The sequence below is a fragment of the Peromyscus californicus genome, unplaced genomic scaffold (assembly GCF_007827085.1).
Source record: "Peromyscus californicus insignis strain IS unplaced genomic scaffold, ASM782708v3 Scaffold_11__1_contigs__length_118956290, whole genome shotgun sequence".
Classification (NCBI taxonomy): Eukaryota; Metazoa; Chordata; class Mammalia; order Rodentia; family Cricetidae; genus Peromyscus; species Peromyscus californicus.
The window spans coordinates 72,916,042-72,933,604 of record NW_026294402.1 but is presented as its reverse complement, the minus strand read 5'-3'; the positions used below and the strand labels follow the sequence as shown (position 1 = coordinate 72,933,604).

At 43.0% G+C, this 17,563-nt stretch overlaps 1 protein-coding gene across 1 annotated transcript in view; it reads left to right on the top strand.

The window, feature by feature from the left end:
* The window catches only part of Fbxo9 (F-box protein 9), a 33,532-nt gene extending 17,030 nt beyond the window's left edge, over nucleotides 1–16,502 (top strand). The window contains exons 7-13 of the mRNA XM_052714968.1: nucleotides 1,611–1,725; nucleotides 10,813–10,931; nucleotides 11,140–11,230; nucleotides 11,860–11,955; nucleotides 12,252–12,345; nucleotides 14,021–14,172; nucleotides 15,951–16,502. Of these exons, the coding sequence (XP_052570928.1) occupies nucleotides 1,611–1,725; nucleotides 10,813–10,931; nucleotides 11,140–11,230; nucleotides 11,860–11,955; nucleotides 12,252–12,345; nucleotides 14,021–14,172; nucleotides 15,951–16,059 (776 nt within the window). The 3' untranslated portion in view covers nucleotides 16,060–16,502. The remainder of the gene's footprint in view (nucleotides 1–1,610; nucleotides 1,726–10,812; nucleotides 10,932–11,139; nucleotides 11,231–11,859; nucleotides 11,956–12,251; nucleotides 12,346–14,020; nucleotides 14,173–15,950) is intronic.
* The last annotated feature ends 1,061 nt before the right edge of the window (nucleotides 16,503–17,563 follow it).

Below are 17,563 nucleotides of genomic sequence, written 5' to 3'. Positions count from 1 at the left end.
TTAAGGACTTTATTATTTTTAAACTTTTTTTAAATTCTATGACCGTATATATCCTTTTTCCTTTCTCTCCCAAGCTTATATATATTTTTAAACACACTGTAACCCGTTTAGAAGTTTCTTTTGTCTGGATCTGTCTTTACTGTGTATCTGTAATCTTTTTGGTCTGCTTGAGCAAAACTTAAACCACTGTGTAACTTAGCTCATGGCATGTTGGTGGCTGGCTCCTCCCGCCTCAGGTCCCTGAGAGCTTAGCCTCATGGTGGAGGTACAGGGGAGCCACTTTTACCACCCCAACTCTGGAAAGTTTTTAGGTCCACGCTGCCACCAAGTAGCGTGCTGCCTGCTGCCTGCTGCCTGCTGCTCATGAGCCCCATTTAAGTGATCAGTAGCAGGGCCTTTAAAAGAGCCACACTTGTGTTTGCTGCTACCAAGGAGCCAGGAAGCCGCATCTTAAAGGAGCCATGCCTCTGTTTGTTGCTAGCACTGAGCCTTTCCAAGAGAAGGTGGTTACCAGGAAGCCAAGTTTGACTCCGTTTTTGTGTGTTTAGAACCTTTTTTTTTTTTTTTTTTAAGATTTACTTATTTATTATGTAAATGTTCTGCTTGCCAGAAGAGGGCACCAGATCTCATTATAGATGGTTGTGAGCCACCATGTTGTTGCTGGGAATTGAAGGACCTTTGGAAGAGCAGCCAGTGCTCTTAACCAATAAACCATTTCTCCAGCCCTAGAAGCTTTTTTTTTAAAAGCTTTCTCAGGTTTTATGTGGATCTACATTGCCTGATGGTGGGCACCATTTGTAGGCAGTTTTTCATTGGGACCGCCAATCAGCTCTGTCCCACAAGCTGCCCTCAAATAACCACACAGAAACTTAATATTAATTATAAATGCTCGGCCAATAGCTTATGCTTGTTTTTTAGCTAGCTCTTATAACTTAACCTATTTCTATTAATCTGTGTGCTGCCCCAAGGCTTGTTTACCTCATCTATGTACATTCCATCCTGCTCGCTCTGCATCTCATGGCGTCTCCTCAAACTCCATCCTTCTTCCCAGCATTCTCTCTGCCCCAAAAATCCTGCCTAGCTACTGGCCATTTAGCTTTTTTATTAAACCAATCACAGTGATATATACTCACACAGTATAAAGGAATATTCTACAGTTAACTATATGAATCTTTTTTTACATCTTTTTTTTTTTTTTTTTTTTTTTTTTGGTTTTTCGAGACAGGGTTTCTCTGTGTAGCTTTGCGCCACTCTTGGAACTCACTCTGTAGCCCAGGCTGGCCTCGAACTCACAGAGATCCGCCTGGCTCTGCCTCCCGAGTGCTGGGATTAAAGGCGTGCGCCACCACCGCCCGGCTACATCTATTTTAATATATCTCAGTGATAAAATAATTTTACAGGGGAAAATGGTACTTTAGGTAGCACCAAATCTGTGCTGAAAAATAAGGAAGCCCATGTATTGGTGTAGGAGCCATTGTTCACTGCTGGATAGTTAAAGTATGCTCAGCCTGTGTCTGAGCAGCATGAGGCTGTGATGTACAGGTTTCTCAGAATGCATAAATGCACTAAGACCATAAGGGAAATCACTGAAGGATGATTTTCTGTTGCAGTCCTGCCTATGGAGGTCCTGATGTACATCTTCCGATGGGTGGTATCAAGTGACTTGGACCTCAGATCGTTAGAGCAGTTGTCACTGGTGTGCAGAGGATTCTATATCTGTGCCAGGTACTTATTTTTAGAAATGACTCAGACAGTGAAGAAAAAGATGATAGCCTTTTGTCAGTTTTGTCTAAAAAAAAAAAAAAGAAAAGAAAAGGAAAAAGAAAAAGCTTGATGTTCTGAGTAAAAGCTTAAACAGAAACTTTGCAAAGCTGTACTTAATGTGATTTTTCTCAAATAACAGCATTTAAAGGTTAGAATGTGCTAGATTCCCAGAGTATAGCATACTGTGAAACAGACACAGTCACGTTGACTCCTTCCACAGTTCCCATGACAGTTCAGTTGATATGGAAGTAAATAGATTGACAGTGTTTGATAGTAACGCTAAACCCATTAGATGTTAATGATTTAAATTGAACTTTCCTGGAATTTTGTTTTGACCCCTTAAATAAGCAGTTGTATACTTTAAAAATGTTATAGCATAAAGAGTAATCATTGCATCTGATCCTCCATAGATTTCTATATGAAAATGTGTGCCCAGTCCTTAGCATCTAGAATTTTTTATAACTTTAGTCCTTAAAATTCAAATGTATTATTTTAAAATAGCCTAATTCTATTTGGAATCTAATATTTTGCATAAACTGTTTGAATTATTCAAAACCTAGGTTTGTAGTAATTCTGTGTGTTAGTCTGTTTCATAAGTAACCACTGAAAGGTTGGTGGACTGCTGCCAGCCCTTTGAAATTGGTGAGCCTATCAGTATTACTCCATTAATTATAGGTGGAAACACATGGCAGTTTGGTAAATAAAGCAGAATTTCTGGAATGGAACTTAATATATCATCATAAAATGAGTAATTGTTAAAAGAAGAAAATCTAGGGCTGGAGAAATGGCCTAGTGGTTAAGAACACTACGGCTCTTCAGAGGACCCAGCTATTTGTATTTCTTTTGAGAACTCTGTTTAGTCTCTTACCCAGATTTTTAATTGGTTAGTTGTCTTCTTGATGTCTAGTCTTTTGAGTTGAGTTGTTTGTGTGTTCTAGATACTAATCCTCTTGTCAGATGTGTAGCTGGTAAGATTTTCCCATTCTGTAAAGGCCTTTTTACTCACATGATGGTGCCCTTCTTGTCAGATGTGTGTGTAGCTGGTGAAGATTTTCCCATTCAATGGGAGCCTCTTTACTCATGTGATGGTGCCCTTTGTTGTACAGAAGCTTTTTAGTTTCATTAAGTCAATTATCAATTGTTGCTCTTTTTAAAAAAAAACATTTTTAAAGATTTATTTATTTTTTATTTTATGTGCATTGGTGTTTTGCCTGCATTCATGTCTGTGTAAGGTTATTGGATCTCCTGGAACTGGAGTTACAGAAAGTTGTGAGCTGCCATGCAGGTGCTGAGAATTGAGCGTGGATCCTCAGGAAGAGCAGCCAGTGCTCTTAATCACTGGGCCATCTCTCCAGACATTAACAATTGTTGGTCTTACTGCTTGTACTGTCCCAGTCATGTTCAGAAAGTCCTTCCTGTGTTACTAGTTGAAGTGTGTTCTGCACTTTCTCCTCAGTCAGATCTTACCTGATTGAGGTTCTTGGTCCATTTGGAGTTGAGTTTTGTGCAGGTTGAGAGATAAGACTGTAGCTTCGTTCTTCTACATGTAGCCATCCAGTTTGACCAGCACCACTTGTTGAAGATGCTGCCTTTTATCTAGTGGGATTTAAAAATATTTTGAGCTGTATCAATATAAAAATGTCTGTTTTTAATACAGCTTTTATTTAATTTGTTGCATTTATATGGTGTACATGTATATGTGTTTGCATGTTTTTTTAGCCACACATGTGCCCATGTAATCACAGGCCTGAAGTTGAATAAGGAGTCTTCTTCCATCATTTTCAATCTTGCATATTGAGACAGGGTCAGTCTAGAACATAGAACTTGCTGATTTGGCTAGTTTGACTAGAGATTGCTGGGGGCTCCTCTGTAGGGATGACTGTGTCAGGTATGTGTATGCAGCCATGTCCACCCGGACCTCATAATTGAATGACACACACTTAACCACTGAGCCATCATCTCCTTAGCCTCTCTTATTTCCACTGTAAAAGATCCTGTTGGTGCTGTCTTTAAAATGTATTTCCAATTAGCCATTTCTCTACTTCTGCCACCATTTAGATATAGCCACTTTTCACCTGGTCTCAATAATTGAGTGACATTCTACATGGCCTGCTTCTGTTCCTGGACCCATACAATATTTTCATTGTAAACTACCAGAGGGAATTTTTTTTAACTGACAGAAAAAAAAATTGTGTGTATTTATTGTTTACAGTGTGATGTTTTAAAATATATTTGCAATGTGGGATGTAGTTCACAACCACCTGTAGCTTCAGCTCTGAGATCTGATGCCCTTCTGAGAGATCAGAAGCCTCCAGGCTTCTGAGGGCACCAACACACACCTGGTACACAACACCTGCACGCACACACACACCTGGCACACACACACACTCACAGTCTCTCTCTGTCTCTCTCTCTCACATGCATACACAAATAAATGCTTCAAAATCTTTTTTTTTTTTTTTTTTTTTTGGTTTTTCGAGACAGGGTCTCTCTGTGTAGTTTTGCGCCTTTCCTGGAACTCACTTGGTAGTCCAGGCTGGCCTTGAACTCACAGAGATCCGCCTGGCTCTGCCTCCCGAGTGCTGGGATTAAAGGCGTGCGCCACCACCGCCCGGCTTAAAATCTTTTTTTTTTTTTTTTTTGGTTTTTCGAGACAGGGTTTCTCTGTGTAGCTTTGCGCCTTTCCTGGAACTCACTTGGTAGCCCAGGCTGGCCTCGAACTCACAGAGATCCACCGGCCTCTGCCTCCCGAGTGCTGGGATTAAAGGCGTGCGCCACCACCGCCCGGCAAAATCTTTTTTTTTTAAAGGTACCTAGTAGTAGGGTTGCTAGATCATACGGTTATATTTTTAATATTTTGAGCCTCTGTATCATTTTCGGTAATGGCTGTACTAGTGTACATTCTTACCAATAGTTAGAGTCCCTTTCTCCCCACAGTTGCTACCTTTTGCCATTTTTTCCTTATTTCAGAATCTAACAAGAGTCAAGTGATAGTTTAACATGAGTTTTTAAAATAATTTTTATCATATCATTTGTTTGTGTGTTTGTATGTTGTGGGTGTCCGTAGAATAGAAGTCAGAGGGCAGTTTGCCAGAGTCAGTCCTCTGTCCAGGCATCTGTCTTTTAGTTGGAAAGTTGATCCTCTTGTATTCAAGGTAACTATCCATATGGGAGAATTTATTGTTGTCATTGTTTTCTAGTTACTCTGGAGGCCCCCTCCCCCTCTCCTATCTTCTTTTGTGGTGAGGTGATTTTGCCTAGTAGCATGTTTTTTTTTTTCCTGCTTTTTATTTTCAGTGTATCTATTACAGGTTTGTATTTACATTTACCATGAAAGCTACAAAAATCATCTTAATAAGTTATTTGAAGCTGATAACAATTTACACACACATACACACACACACACACACACACAAACACAAACACCCCTTCAGACTTTGATTCTACCCCTCCTATATTTGAATTCTTTAAAAAAAGAGAGAGAGAATTATTTCATGTGTATGAATGTTTTGCCTACATGCATGTCTGCACCATATATGTGCCTAATGCCTGAAGAGGCCAGAAGAGGGCATTGGATCCCCTAGAACTGGAGTTACAGATGCTTGTGAGCTGCCATGTGTGTGCTGGGAACTGAATCCAGATCCTCTGCACAAGCAGCCAGTACTCTTAGCCCCTATATTTAAATTCTTGATGTTGGTAGTTTACATTTTTATTTAAACTTGAGGTATTTGTGTTATTTATCAGTACTGTTTTCCTTCATCTTAGAAAACTCCTTCTAGTATTTCCTGTCAGAGGTATGATGGTGATAACCTTGGGGCAGCTGGTTCCTCTGGAAACAGCTTTATCTTCCTCGTGTCTGAAGGGCAGTTCCAATGAGAACAGGACTGTGGCGTTTCTGTTTGTTTCTAAGAGTTTGTTGATTTGTTTTGGCTTTTGAGGCAAGGTAGCCCTGTCTAGCCTGGTACTGACCGTGTAGCCCAGGAGGCCTCAAATGCAAAGCAGTCCTCCTGACTCAGCCTCCCAGTCCTGGTTCTATAAGCATGCACCTTAATTTATTTTTTTAGCTAATGCATAAAAAGGTAAAACATTTCTGTTTTAATGGTACTATATAATGTATGATATATGTATATTGCATAATTATAATCACATTAAGCATATTTACTTCCGTTTTTTGTACTAGGCAAGTACTTGTAGCTAGAGTTTTCCTGTCTGGCCCACAGTCAGGACAAATCTCTCTCACCTGCCAGTCCCACAGCTGCTCAGACCCAACCAAGTAAACACAGAGACTTGTATTGCTTACAAACTGTATGGCCGTACCAGGCTTCTTGCTAACTGTCCTTATATCTTAAATTAATCCATTTCTATAAATCTATACCTTGCCACGTGGCTCGTGGCTTACCGGCATCTTCACATGCTGTTTGTCATCGCGGCGGCTGGCAGTGTCTCTGACTCAGCCTTCCACTTCCCAGAATTCTTCTCCTCCTTGTCCCGCCTATACTTCCTCCTGCCTGACTACTGGCCAATCAGTGTTTTATTTACTAACCAATCAGAGCAACACATTTGCCACACAGAACATCCCACAGCAAGTACTCTTTATAAAACTACATCTTAGCACTTGTTATTGAGACTAGGTCTTGCTTCATAGCTCAGGATGGCCTTGAACTCACTATATAGCTCAGGTTGTCTTCTAATCCAGAATCCCTGTGCTTCAGCCTCTGGAGTGCTAGGATTACAGATGTATGCTGCCATATCTGGCCTATTTCTTTCTTCATGGTAGCAATTCAGAATTCGTGTACTTTTTCAAACTACACAGCATACTAACATTTATGCCACTCCTGTGTCACAGCACTGGCGCTTCTTGCCCTAATGCGACTTAGTGTCGTTGATTAACCCCTCCCCGCCACCCCCCTTTCACTCCTCTTCCCGGTGATGTAAGCAGATAGATGGCATTGCACTCTCACCTTTTATAGATCCTGCATAACGAGTGAGATAGGTGGCAGTTGTCACTGGCATTTCACATAACTTATCATCTGTGGTTCCACCCAAGTTGATACAACTTGCAGGATTTTATTCTTTTTATGTCTAAATGCAGTGTGTGTATTCGCTAGTTTTTAAAGTCCATCCTCCTTTCTAGTTGTTGTCTGTTGTGAATAGTGCTGCAGTGAAGTGGGGAGCAGATGTCTCTAGCACACTGATTTCACTTCCTTTGCATGCCCACCCATTACTGGGATTGCTGCATCATGTGGCAGCCCTGTCTTCATCTTTTGAGGAACCTGCATGGCTGTACTAATTTTTGTTCTTAGAACTATTCTTAGTGGAGTATGTGGTACCAATGTTGTGTTTGCCTTTCCCTGCGGATCAGTGGTACAGAACATTTTTTTCATGTACCTGTTCATCCTCAAAATACCTATTTTTTGAGAAATGTCTGTTTAGATTCATTGCTCATGTTTTAATTAGGTTATTGGTGGGGTTTTTTTGCTATTGAGTATTTAGAGTTTCTTATAAATGACTTATAAATGTCAACTCTGTCAGGTGCAGATTCTCCCATTCTGTTGGTTATCTCTGCATGTTGTTAGATGTTTACTTTGCTGTGCAAAAAGAAGCCTTTTAAATTATTATATTTAATTATGAGTTTCGTGTGTACATGTATGTGGGCATGCATTTGCCATGCATGTGCAAACCAGAGACAACTCACAGAATCAGCATTCTCCCCCACCATCTGGGTCCTGGGGACCAAACTCAGGTCCTCAGTTTTGGCAGCAAGTGCTAATTCCTGCTGAGGCTTCTCCTTGACCCAGAAAGAAACCTTATTTTGAAGTAATTTCATCTCCTTTTGTTTTCATTTCCAGTACTTCTTGGAAACATTTTTCCCCTCATTTAGATGAGATACAGAGTCAGCTATGGGCTTTGGCTCTGGTTAGAAGGGAGCTTAAATGTATAACATCTCTGTGATTGATTTCTTTGGCTCTAGTTGATGTTAGTAATGTCCCTGAGTGCCTGAATAGTCTAGACTACAGTGATTCATACAGGAATTATATAACTTTACAATGGACACAGACTTCCAGAGACTCTTGTGTCTTCAAGCTCCATTGGGATTTATGGTAGCATCTACCATAGTCTTGATTGTATGAGATGTCAAGAGGACTGTCCTTAGGTCCTTCATGACAAGCACAAGTAATACCAAGGACTGTGATGCCCACAGCTATAGTCCCTGAACCATAGGATTTGAAAAAGACCTTGTCACAACTCTTCGGATAAATGGGGGAAATGCCTGGACTTCGGTGCCAGTGGCCAGTTTTGGGAGTCATGTGGTAGAATGTCACCTTGCCTAGCTCCCATGTGATAAAAACCAAATTGACGGTGGTGTCTGTGGCATCAGTCACACCAGAAGTTAGAGGATGCAAAGGGCATCTTCTCTGTCATGGACAGTTGTGGGTGGCTCGGGGACTGGGACCTCTGGCAGCCGCTTTTCAGGAGCTGTGGGAACCTGGTCTCAAATGACAAGTACAGGTGATCTTCTGGTACCAGCAACTGCGGTCCCATGTACACAGGCCTTGTGGGGCATGTGTAGGTAAGAGTTGGGTTTGTGATGCTAGTGTCCACACTCTTGGGGATCCTGGGTGTCGTGGCTATACTAGAGCCTGTGGGTTGAGTGTCCATGGTTCAGGGACATGTGGTTTTGGTATCTGTTGTCTGCAGGGTGTGGATAAAATGTCCCTAGGTCGTGTGGGGCAAGCGTCGGTAGTCAGAGTCTTGGACTGCAGGACATGAGTAAGATAGGCTGGGTACTGAGTACTGCAGTGCTTCCGGCACCAGCAGCTGCAGTACTAAGGCTGTGGACTGGGGAGGAGGCCTTTCCTAGTCTTCTCTGGGGAGGCATGTGCGTGTGACAGATTTGAGGTGCCAAGAGCTGGATTTCTAGAGCTATGGGCATAGATGGACCTGTGGTGGTGTTCTGTCACGGACAAAATAGGTGAGGAAAACAACTTAAAAGTTGTATTCGGGTGATGGTGTCAGAGGTTTTAGCCTTTGCTCTCTTTTTGGCTCAGTTGCCTCAGGGCCTGCAGCAAGGCAGAACATAACGGTTTGGAATATTGGCACAGGCTGCTGTTGACCTGATGGTAGCTGGGAAGAAAGGATAGGAAGAAACCAGCCTCCTGTTAATCCTTTCCAGGGCATGCTGTAGTGCCCTGGAATACAACAATAGCTTCTGCCTCCTAACACAGTCTTCTGTCCCCTCCCACTAGCCCTGTAATCTGAGCTGTAAACACACAGGCCTTTGGGAAACCTAGGGTGGAAGTGTATCAGGTTTCTTCCCAGGTTCTGAGAGACAGTGGTGGTGAATGATGCTGGGTTTTGGCGCTCATAGCTAGCTAGTCTCAAGGTAACAGGCTGGAGAAGAAACCTTGCCCATTCCCGCAGAGTGTGGATGGCACCAGGTGGTGGAACTCTGGTAGTATTTGTAGAGCTGCTTGAAGTGGCAAGGACCTTCCCACCTTCTGGTGGACAGACACGGGTAAAGCTGGGCCCGTATCAGCAGCTGCAGTGCCAAGAGAGCGAGCCAAAGGGGACACCTTCCCAGATTCCCCAGGGAAATGCAGGTGGGACTCCAGCTTGTGGCAATGCCACCTGGTGATCTGAATATGCTGAGTGGCCATGAGGCCACAAGCCCAAGGCTTCTGCCGGCACCAGAAGAGGTTCTGCTAGCCCCTAAGGCTGAATTATATCCAACATTGGCTGCTGTTGGAGCAGCTTGGATTCTGCCGTTAGGGAATGTGAGCCTCCTTATGGAGCAGAGTGGGCACTCCTAGACCAGCCAGCTCCTGGAAGTGTGATGAAATCCCCTGTAGATAGTTCAGCAAGCCCTTGGGTTCCCTTCCCAGCCTCACCCCAATGCCTGTGGTGTCAGAAACTCCCTGTCCCTCAGGTAGAGCTGCCAGCCTGCTCTTGAGCTGCTGCTGCCAGCACTGAGCCACTTGCCCTTTCCTGGCAGCGCAAGGACAACCTGTCCCCAGCAGCTGGCCCTGAGAACCTGTCCCCAGCAGCCGGCCCTGAAACTGCAGTTCTTTCACCCTCCACGTTACCCTTCTGTTCAGAGCGCTTGCCACTTGCTTGCTGTTTGCAGAGCTCTCCCTCAGCCAGCAGTGGAATGCAGTCTCCCGTTGCTGTGTTGCTGTTGGATTCTCTGTGGCAGTCCTGACAGGGGTTCTCTTCAGCTCTCGTGGGTCCTTCATCTCTGCTTAGCAGTCATTTTTCCTTCAGGGTTTCAAATGGATCACCCCAGGCCTCTGACCTTTAGTAGACGTTCCTGTTGGAAGACTGTTGCTAGGCACATTGGGACTTCTCTTTGTCATATTTTGGTTGTATTTGATTAAGGTCCTTTGTTCTTCTTGATTCCTGGGTGTTTGTCTTTTTCCAGGTCTGGGAAGTTTCTGTTATTTCTTTAAATCAGCTTTCTGTCCCTTTGTCATCCTCTGTTGTCTTGAATGCACCGACTGCTTTGTTGGTGCTGTCTCAGATGCTGTCACCCTTCTTTCTTCCATTTCTCTCAGAGCTGTCCTTAGAAAGCATAGTCATGCTCAGAGTTTCTAGTGGCATGCATCTCTTGGGAATCGGCACTCTCCTGCTAGAGGCTTCCTCCTCTGCCTTGCTCAGCTTGCTCACCTCTGCAGCCTGTGCTCCTGCTGGCTCTTTGCTGAGCCCATCATTCACACTTCAACCCAAAACTTGCACAGACCACCGGCAAGGACAGTCTTCCTGTCCCTGTGGTCACCCTGTCCAGAGGGTCAGTTTCTTGAACAGTGTCACTCCTATCTAACTACTTCTGTGGTTGAATTTTACACTGAGCACTTGACCTGAATGTTCCTCTGACCAGTCAACAAAAGGTCTCCACCCCATCTGTCAGTCTCTGCCTACCCCTTGAGACGGCATCTTGAAGGTGCCCAACAAAGAGTTGTCGAATTCAAAAGAAATACATGGTAGTCAGAATATTCACTGCTTCTAAGGACTTAGCTTTTACACTTACTGGCGATGTACTTTCTTACCTAGAGACCCTGAAATATGGCGTCTGGCTTGCTTGAAAGTGTGGGGCAGAGGCTGTATGAAACTTGTCCCATACTCATCCTGGAGAGAGATGTTTTTAGAACGGCCTCGTGTTCGCTTTGATGGTAAGTTGGATTCAAGAACTCAGGAGAAATCATGATATGTAGTACTAATTTTGATAAAAGTTTTTATTTTCTGTAATGGACCTAAGTGCATAAGCATAATTAAAGGAAACAACACTATGTTATATGTTTCTGACTTAAATTGTATGCATGTACTTTTTTTTTTTGTATGTATGTATGTACTTTTAAAACAACTGTTTCTTTTTTCTAGGTGTGTACATCAGTAAAACCACATATATCCGCCAGGGAGAGCAGTCTCTGGATGGTTTCTATAGAGCTTGGCACCAAGTGGAATACTACAGGTACAGCTGATATAAAATGAGTGAGTGGAGAACTCTCTCAAGTATTAGCTCTGTAGTTATTCAGTCTGTTTTCTGTTGCTTATGATTTATCCACAAAATGATCCTCAGTATTTTTATCCAGTATTATGACAGGAACTGCATTCTAAAACCAAAAGATTAATATAAATGTTATAATCCCTCCAGCCCCTAGTTACAGTCCAGAGCCCTTTTTGTCTGTTACGATTATAACATGTAAGGCTTGTCCCAGCCTTAGTGTTTACCACATGTGACTGCTGCTGAGAATAAGTAGAATAGTGCTGGTCATTGTATATTAATTATTGGGTCTCACTTTGTCAGGCATTAATTAGCACCTTAGGAAAACAAGGGACTTTAAGAGAAGAGCCAAGTTTAATGTTTGTTCAGTGAGTAAAACGAAAAGGTCAGCAGAGCCCCAGGGAAGTTCGTAGAATGCCTTCGTTCTCCTGTAGACTGACTTGTCCTGTGTGCTCTCCTGTCCCAGAGGTGCTTTGCTGATGGTATTTCAGTCTGGGTTTCACAGCTATGACCAAGTGTAGGTCCTGCAAACTAAGGGCATATTTTATATTGTGTGTGTGTGGTGTTTGGTGTTTGGTGTTTTTTCTCTTATGTAGGTACATAAGATTCTTTCCTGATGGCCATGTGATGATGTTGACAACCCCTGAGGAGCCTCAGTCCATTGTTCCCCGTTTAAGAACTAGGAGCACCAGGTAGTGTTTTTACATAGCTTTCTAGCCAGTCCATATTTTCAGATTTAACCTAAGGCAGTACTCCTCTGGCTTAATAATGCGTGACTTGAAAAGCAGGCACAGCGCTTGGGGGAGGCGGTCTCCAGAAGCCTTTCCGTGGGCAGCCTGTGTAATAGCTTTGGGGCTTTGGAGGAAAAGTTCATTCTCATCCTAGTAACCCTTTGCAGGTTACTGAGTAAGTGGTGGTGTAAGTCAGTTTTCTAGATTACTCCAGTAAGTATAACTGGTTGATTTAAGGTACATTTATTATTTCTTAGAACGGATGCAATTCTGCTGGGTCATTATCGCTTGTCACAAGATGCAGACAATCAGACCAAAGTATTTGCTGTAATAACTAAGAAAAAAGAAGACGTGAGTATGCACCGTGGAACTGGGGGTGTTCCTGTTCTACAGCCCATCCGTCCATATGTTCTCAGCTAGAAAGAAAACAGAGATACTCTGGTGTAAGATCTGTGCTGACCTCTAACAGATCTACCAGAAGAACTGGGGTTTTCTGCTGTTTTCTCTGGAACAGTGTGTTGGTCTTTCCAGAAAACTGTTCTAGGATTCTTATGCATAGGAATGTGGGGCCAGGATCCCTGCATCTGACCGTCTCGTGTCTTAACCAGGCCGTTCGGCTTCCTGTGCTGCCTGCACAGACCACTCTTGCCAGGAGACTAGAGAGAGCATTTTTTTTTTAAAGCTGCCCACTTCTGCTTTTGTGCAGAGCGGTGATTATTAATATGTGTCACAGTCTGCAGCGGTCTGAATTCTTTTGTGCAGAGCTGTGATTATTAATATGTGTCACAGTCTGCAGCGATCTGAATTCTCGGCAGGTTGAAGCCCTAATGTTTTCACAACTCTCTCTAAATTCCTTTGTCCCCCCTGGTTAGGAGGCATAGTGCACTGCACACCCGTCACCTCCCTTATGAGGCAGCTGAAGCAAGTACTTGTCTGTCGTCTATCTGAGTGGTCACTCTTGTGGGGTCCTTCTCTCTTCCTGCTGTCATACAGTGAGACAGTGCAGGGTATAGCTGTGAGGCCACCATCTTGTGACCACCACCCCTGGCTCCCCTGCCTCCTTTGATAGGTTCCTGGAATGTTGTGGTGCAACAGGCTGAGGAACAGAGATAATTACTTTGACTGTGACTGTGCACTTCCTCGAGTCAACATTAGGTTTTTTTCTAATAAAAGTATTTAGGATTTCCCGTGTGGCATGTCAGTGTCCTTTTACAATGAAACCAGTCACAGTGTTCACAATTTACAAAAGTGTTATTAGAATCAAATTCATCACATCTGTTTACCTGTGGACTGTTTTATTGTTGTCAGATGAGCATGTAACCGTGACTGGCCTGGAACTCACTGTGTAGATCAAGCAGTCCTCAAACTCCCGAGATCTGCTTGTCTCTGCCCAGTACTGGATTAAAGGCGTACGCCACCATTGCCTCTCTCCATGCTTTCTTTGGCAGCCTTCACCAACTTATCACTTTCTTCTTTTAAAGAAGTTGTTTTATTTTTTTAATTTTATTGTATGTGTATGGATACTTTGACTGCATGCCTGTCCGTGCACCATGTGTGTGCCTGGTAGCTGCAGAGGCTAGAAGAGGCGTTGAATCCCCTGGGACTGGAGCTGTGGACAGTTGTGAGCTGCTGTGTGGGTGGGTGCTGGGAATTGAACCCAGATCTTCTGCAAGAGGAGCCAGTGCACCTAACTGCCAAGCCATCTCTCCAGTCCTTAAAAAAGTATTTTAAAGGAAATATTTCCTAATAGAAGAAACTATTAGTTTGGAGATAAAAGTTTTATTTCTGAAACTGCTGGGTAACTTGTTTAATCTCCCTGGATCCTCATTTCTTCAGCCATATGTTTAACACATGAGTTACTGTGGTGGTGGGGAGCAAACCTGGTGTTTTACTTACTGCTTTTTCCAGATGTGCATGTGATACTCATACAGTCTGCAGTGTGTAACTGTCAAGTTACTTGTAGTGTGACTCTTACATCATATTCGTATACACGGTTATCATAGCTCACGAGTCTTTTCTGTTACAGAAACCACTTGACTATAAATACAGATATTTTCGTCGTGTTCCTGTACAAGAAGCAGATCACAGTTTTCATGTGGGGTTGCAGCTGTGTTCCAGTGGCCACCAGAGGTTCAACAAACTCATCTGGATCCATCACTCTTGTCACATCACTTACAAGTAGGTGAATGCAGTACAGAATGCTGAGATTAGGGGTGGAGAGATGGCTCAGCAGTTAAGGCCACTGCTGATTTTCCAGAGGACCCAGGTTCAATCCTCAGCACCCATATGGCAGTTTACAACTGTCTGTAATTTCATTCCCAGGGGATCTGATGCCTTCTTCTGTCCTCCGCAGGCACAAGACTCACATGTGGTATACAACATATGCAGGCAAAATAACCATACACATAAGAGAAAATTTTAAAATAAAATAAAAAGAAGAATGTCAAGACTAGCATAAAGTATACTTTATATCCAGCTTGAGAAGCTTGATATGTTTGGAATTCTTCAGTATCTTGTTACAAAGTAAAAACCACAGTGTAAAACTGTAATGAACCAGAAAAGCAAACACACAAACCAAAAAGAGGCTCAAATGTAAAAAGTTGACCATGAGTGAGGAAGAGGAGCCCTGTCTCTCCTATCCAGTCAGTATTACCACTTCAGAAGTGAGAGTCTAAAGGACCAAGCATGAGTACTCACGCCCACTCAGTAAGGAGGGGACATTCCATCAGCAGAACTCAGGTCTTTGCAGGCTGTGAATGAGATGCTTATTCATGGACACACACTAAGCACTTTTCAAAAGGGTATTTTCTACAGATAGTGAATGATTTTAAAAATTATACTTAGAAAATTATGTGTGTTTTTAAAATGGTGCTCAGTGTAACCCAGAGCCAAATGGCTTAGGTAGATGATTCCTGTTTAAAACTCTTAATTCTGTGAGATCGGGTTTAGTCTGATTAGGTAATTAATTAAGACTATTTAAGACTAATTAAGACTATTAAATAAGAAAAACTTTAGAAGACAGCAGAGAAGTGAAATACCAGGTCATATGACTGCCAGAGTTAATGGTGGCTGGCTTGAAAGAAGATTGGTATTCTGGGGCTCTCCATGCAGGTTGAATCCAGAATTCTGAGAGAGAAGTTTTGAGATAGGCTTCCATTAATGTGCTCTGCAGTCTTGACCATGCAAGGTCAATGTTCTCCATCCCATTGCCACCTTGTGAATGACTTCGGTGCTCATTTGGAGGCTCCGCCCACCAAGATGGGCAGAGTGTCCCTCACATTCCAATCTTTCCCCTCTCGATTCAGTCTGTGATCTGATGCAGATGGTTTCCTACCTTTCAAAGTAAACCCCATAAGTAGAAGGAAGCCAGGAAGTGGTTGCCACAGTTTATACTTGCCCCGGTAGGAAGTGAGAATCCCTCTTCAGGAGGGAAGTGCTTTGTAACTGCTTGTGACCACAATCTTGTAATAGTCAAAGATCACTTGATTTTCTGCCTAGGTTGATTTCTCTTCGGGGTGTATAATATGGCTGTGGCAACATAATTAGTGGCCCCTCAGCATGCGCACACTTAGGATTTTGCCGTTGATCAAATACTAAGTCATTCTGTTGTGATAATAGGATTTCTTTTGAAACAGTTTAACAAGGGCTGCAGATTTGTCTGTAGCCTTTGACTTGGAAGTTCTCTTAGGAATATGTAGAGGGTCATAATACACTTTACTTTTATTGCCAAATATCAGAAACAATCTAACTTTCCAAAAGAATAATTATTTAGTAAGTTGTGATACAAGCAGGTGTTATAATGTTGTGCAGCCAATAAAAATGGTTTCTGGAGGAAGTTTTTAAATGTTTTACAATGTGCCTCCATTGTTTAGACTTTAAACTCACCCTGTACAAGCATGCAGGGATTTCAGATAAATTGGGATTTCCTCATTCGGCGGTTTTGTATTTGTTTCTAGATCAACTGGAGAGACTGCAGTCAGCGCTTTTGAGATCGACAAGATGTACACCCCCTTGTTCTTTGCCAGAGTCAGGAGCTACACTGCGTTCTCTGAAAGGCCCCTGTAGAGCCCCGCCAGCATGTCGCTGCTGCATGAGCAGAAGCAGAGTGCCAGAGTACCTAAGTTATATGTACATACATGGAGTTGGAACTTATTTTAAGTTGTTGGAATTCCTTTAAGAAGAGTATAAATTATTTTTTTTATTTAAAGGGGTAGTTGATTCCTGGGGTAATTTGTTTTGAAATTAGAAGTTGTTAAGTACATTTATGTTGTAATAAACCTAAAAGTGGGGTTTAAATCATGTATTCAAGCAGGTTTCTGAGCAGATCTGTCACGTATGCTGCCTTGTGCCTGAACATCCTCATCTTCACGTATGTCAGGGAGCACACTGGATAGTATTTATTCCCGCATGACATAGTGTCTTCGCATCAGACTCAAATGTGAAACCTGTTCTGGATTTGTTTGAAACTGTTCAATAAAGATCATCAATAAATGTGTCTTTCAAGGAGATATACGCGGATGGCCTTTAAAAATGTGAGAGTATTTAATGAACAGTCCTGGGATAGCCAGCAGGGCCTCAGAGTCACTGCCCAGTCACATTTAACCCCAGACCTTGGGGACTCTAATCTCAACTACGAGACTTACAAATGTGTAAGTGGCAGTCACTCACTCTCCCTCAGGCCTGGAACTCAACAAGCTCAACCAACTGACTCTAGGGTCCTTCTTCATAAATGAACATTTGAGCGTCACATAAATCCTGTACTGGGAAAATGAAGGGGCAAATATGGTCAGAGAGGAGAAATAAGATGCATGAATGAAACAGGAACAGCAGGTTATAAAAAGGGAAGAAAACTTTGGAAGATTTTTTAAAAAAAATAATTGATATTGTTAAATAATTGATTCTTTGGGAATTTCACATCATGCACCCCCCCCCAATTCCACTCACCTCCTTGTCCCCCCACATTCTCCCCATACCCCTGCAATGCCCCCTAAAACAAAATTTAAAAAAAAGCAAGCAAGCAAACAAAAACAAGAACAGAACAAAATAAACCCTCTTCGCTTCTCCATCTTTCCCACACCTCTTCATTCGTCCTGGTGGCATTGGGAGCTGTGGTGTGTCATAAGCTTTACTGGCAAATGTCCATTGCAATGAGTCACTGGTCTGGTTCAACACCTCTGGTTTCTGGTACACCATCATCACTGGATCCTCATCGGAACTCCTCTGGGATGTCCCACAGCCACCCAGAGTCATGGAGGTCCTGCTGGTTTGTCCCAAAGCACCAGTCCCTTCAAGAGCTCCAGCAGGTCCTAGATGGAGTAGATGTTAGGGTGGGACAACACAAGGGCCTGGGTGGTAGCTGAGCTGGTCAGTCTAGGCCACCGGGGTCACCCCGAGGTGAGGTGGCAGAGCCAGTTCTCCTACACCCATGTCATCAGGGTCAGTTCTGCCACCTCCCAAGAGCAGGGGTCAGCTCTCTTGCTGCAGTGTCCAACGAGAGGCAGGGCCAGCTTTCTCTGGGTCAGCGAAGGGTGGGCCTGGCTCAGGATGGACCTCTAGTTTCATCACCCAT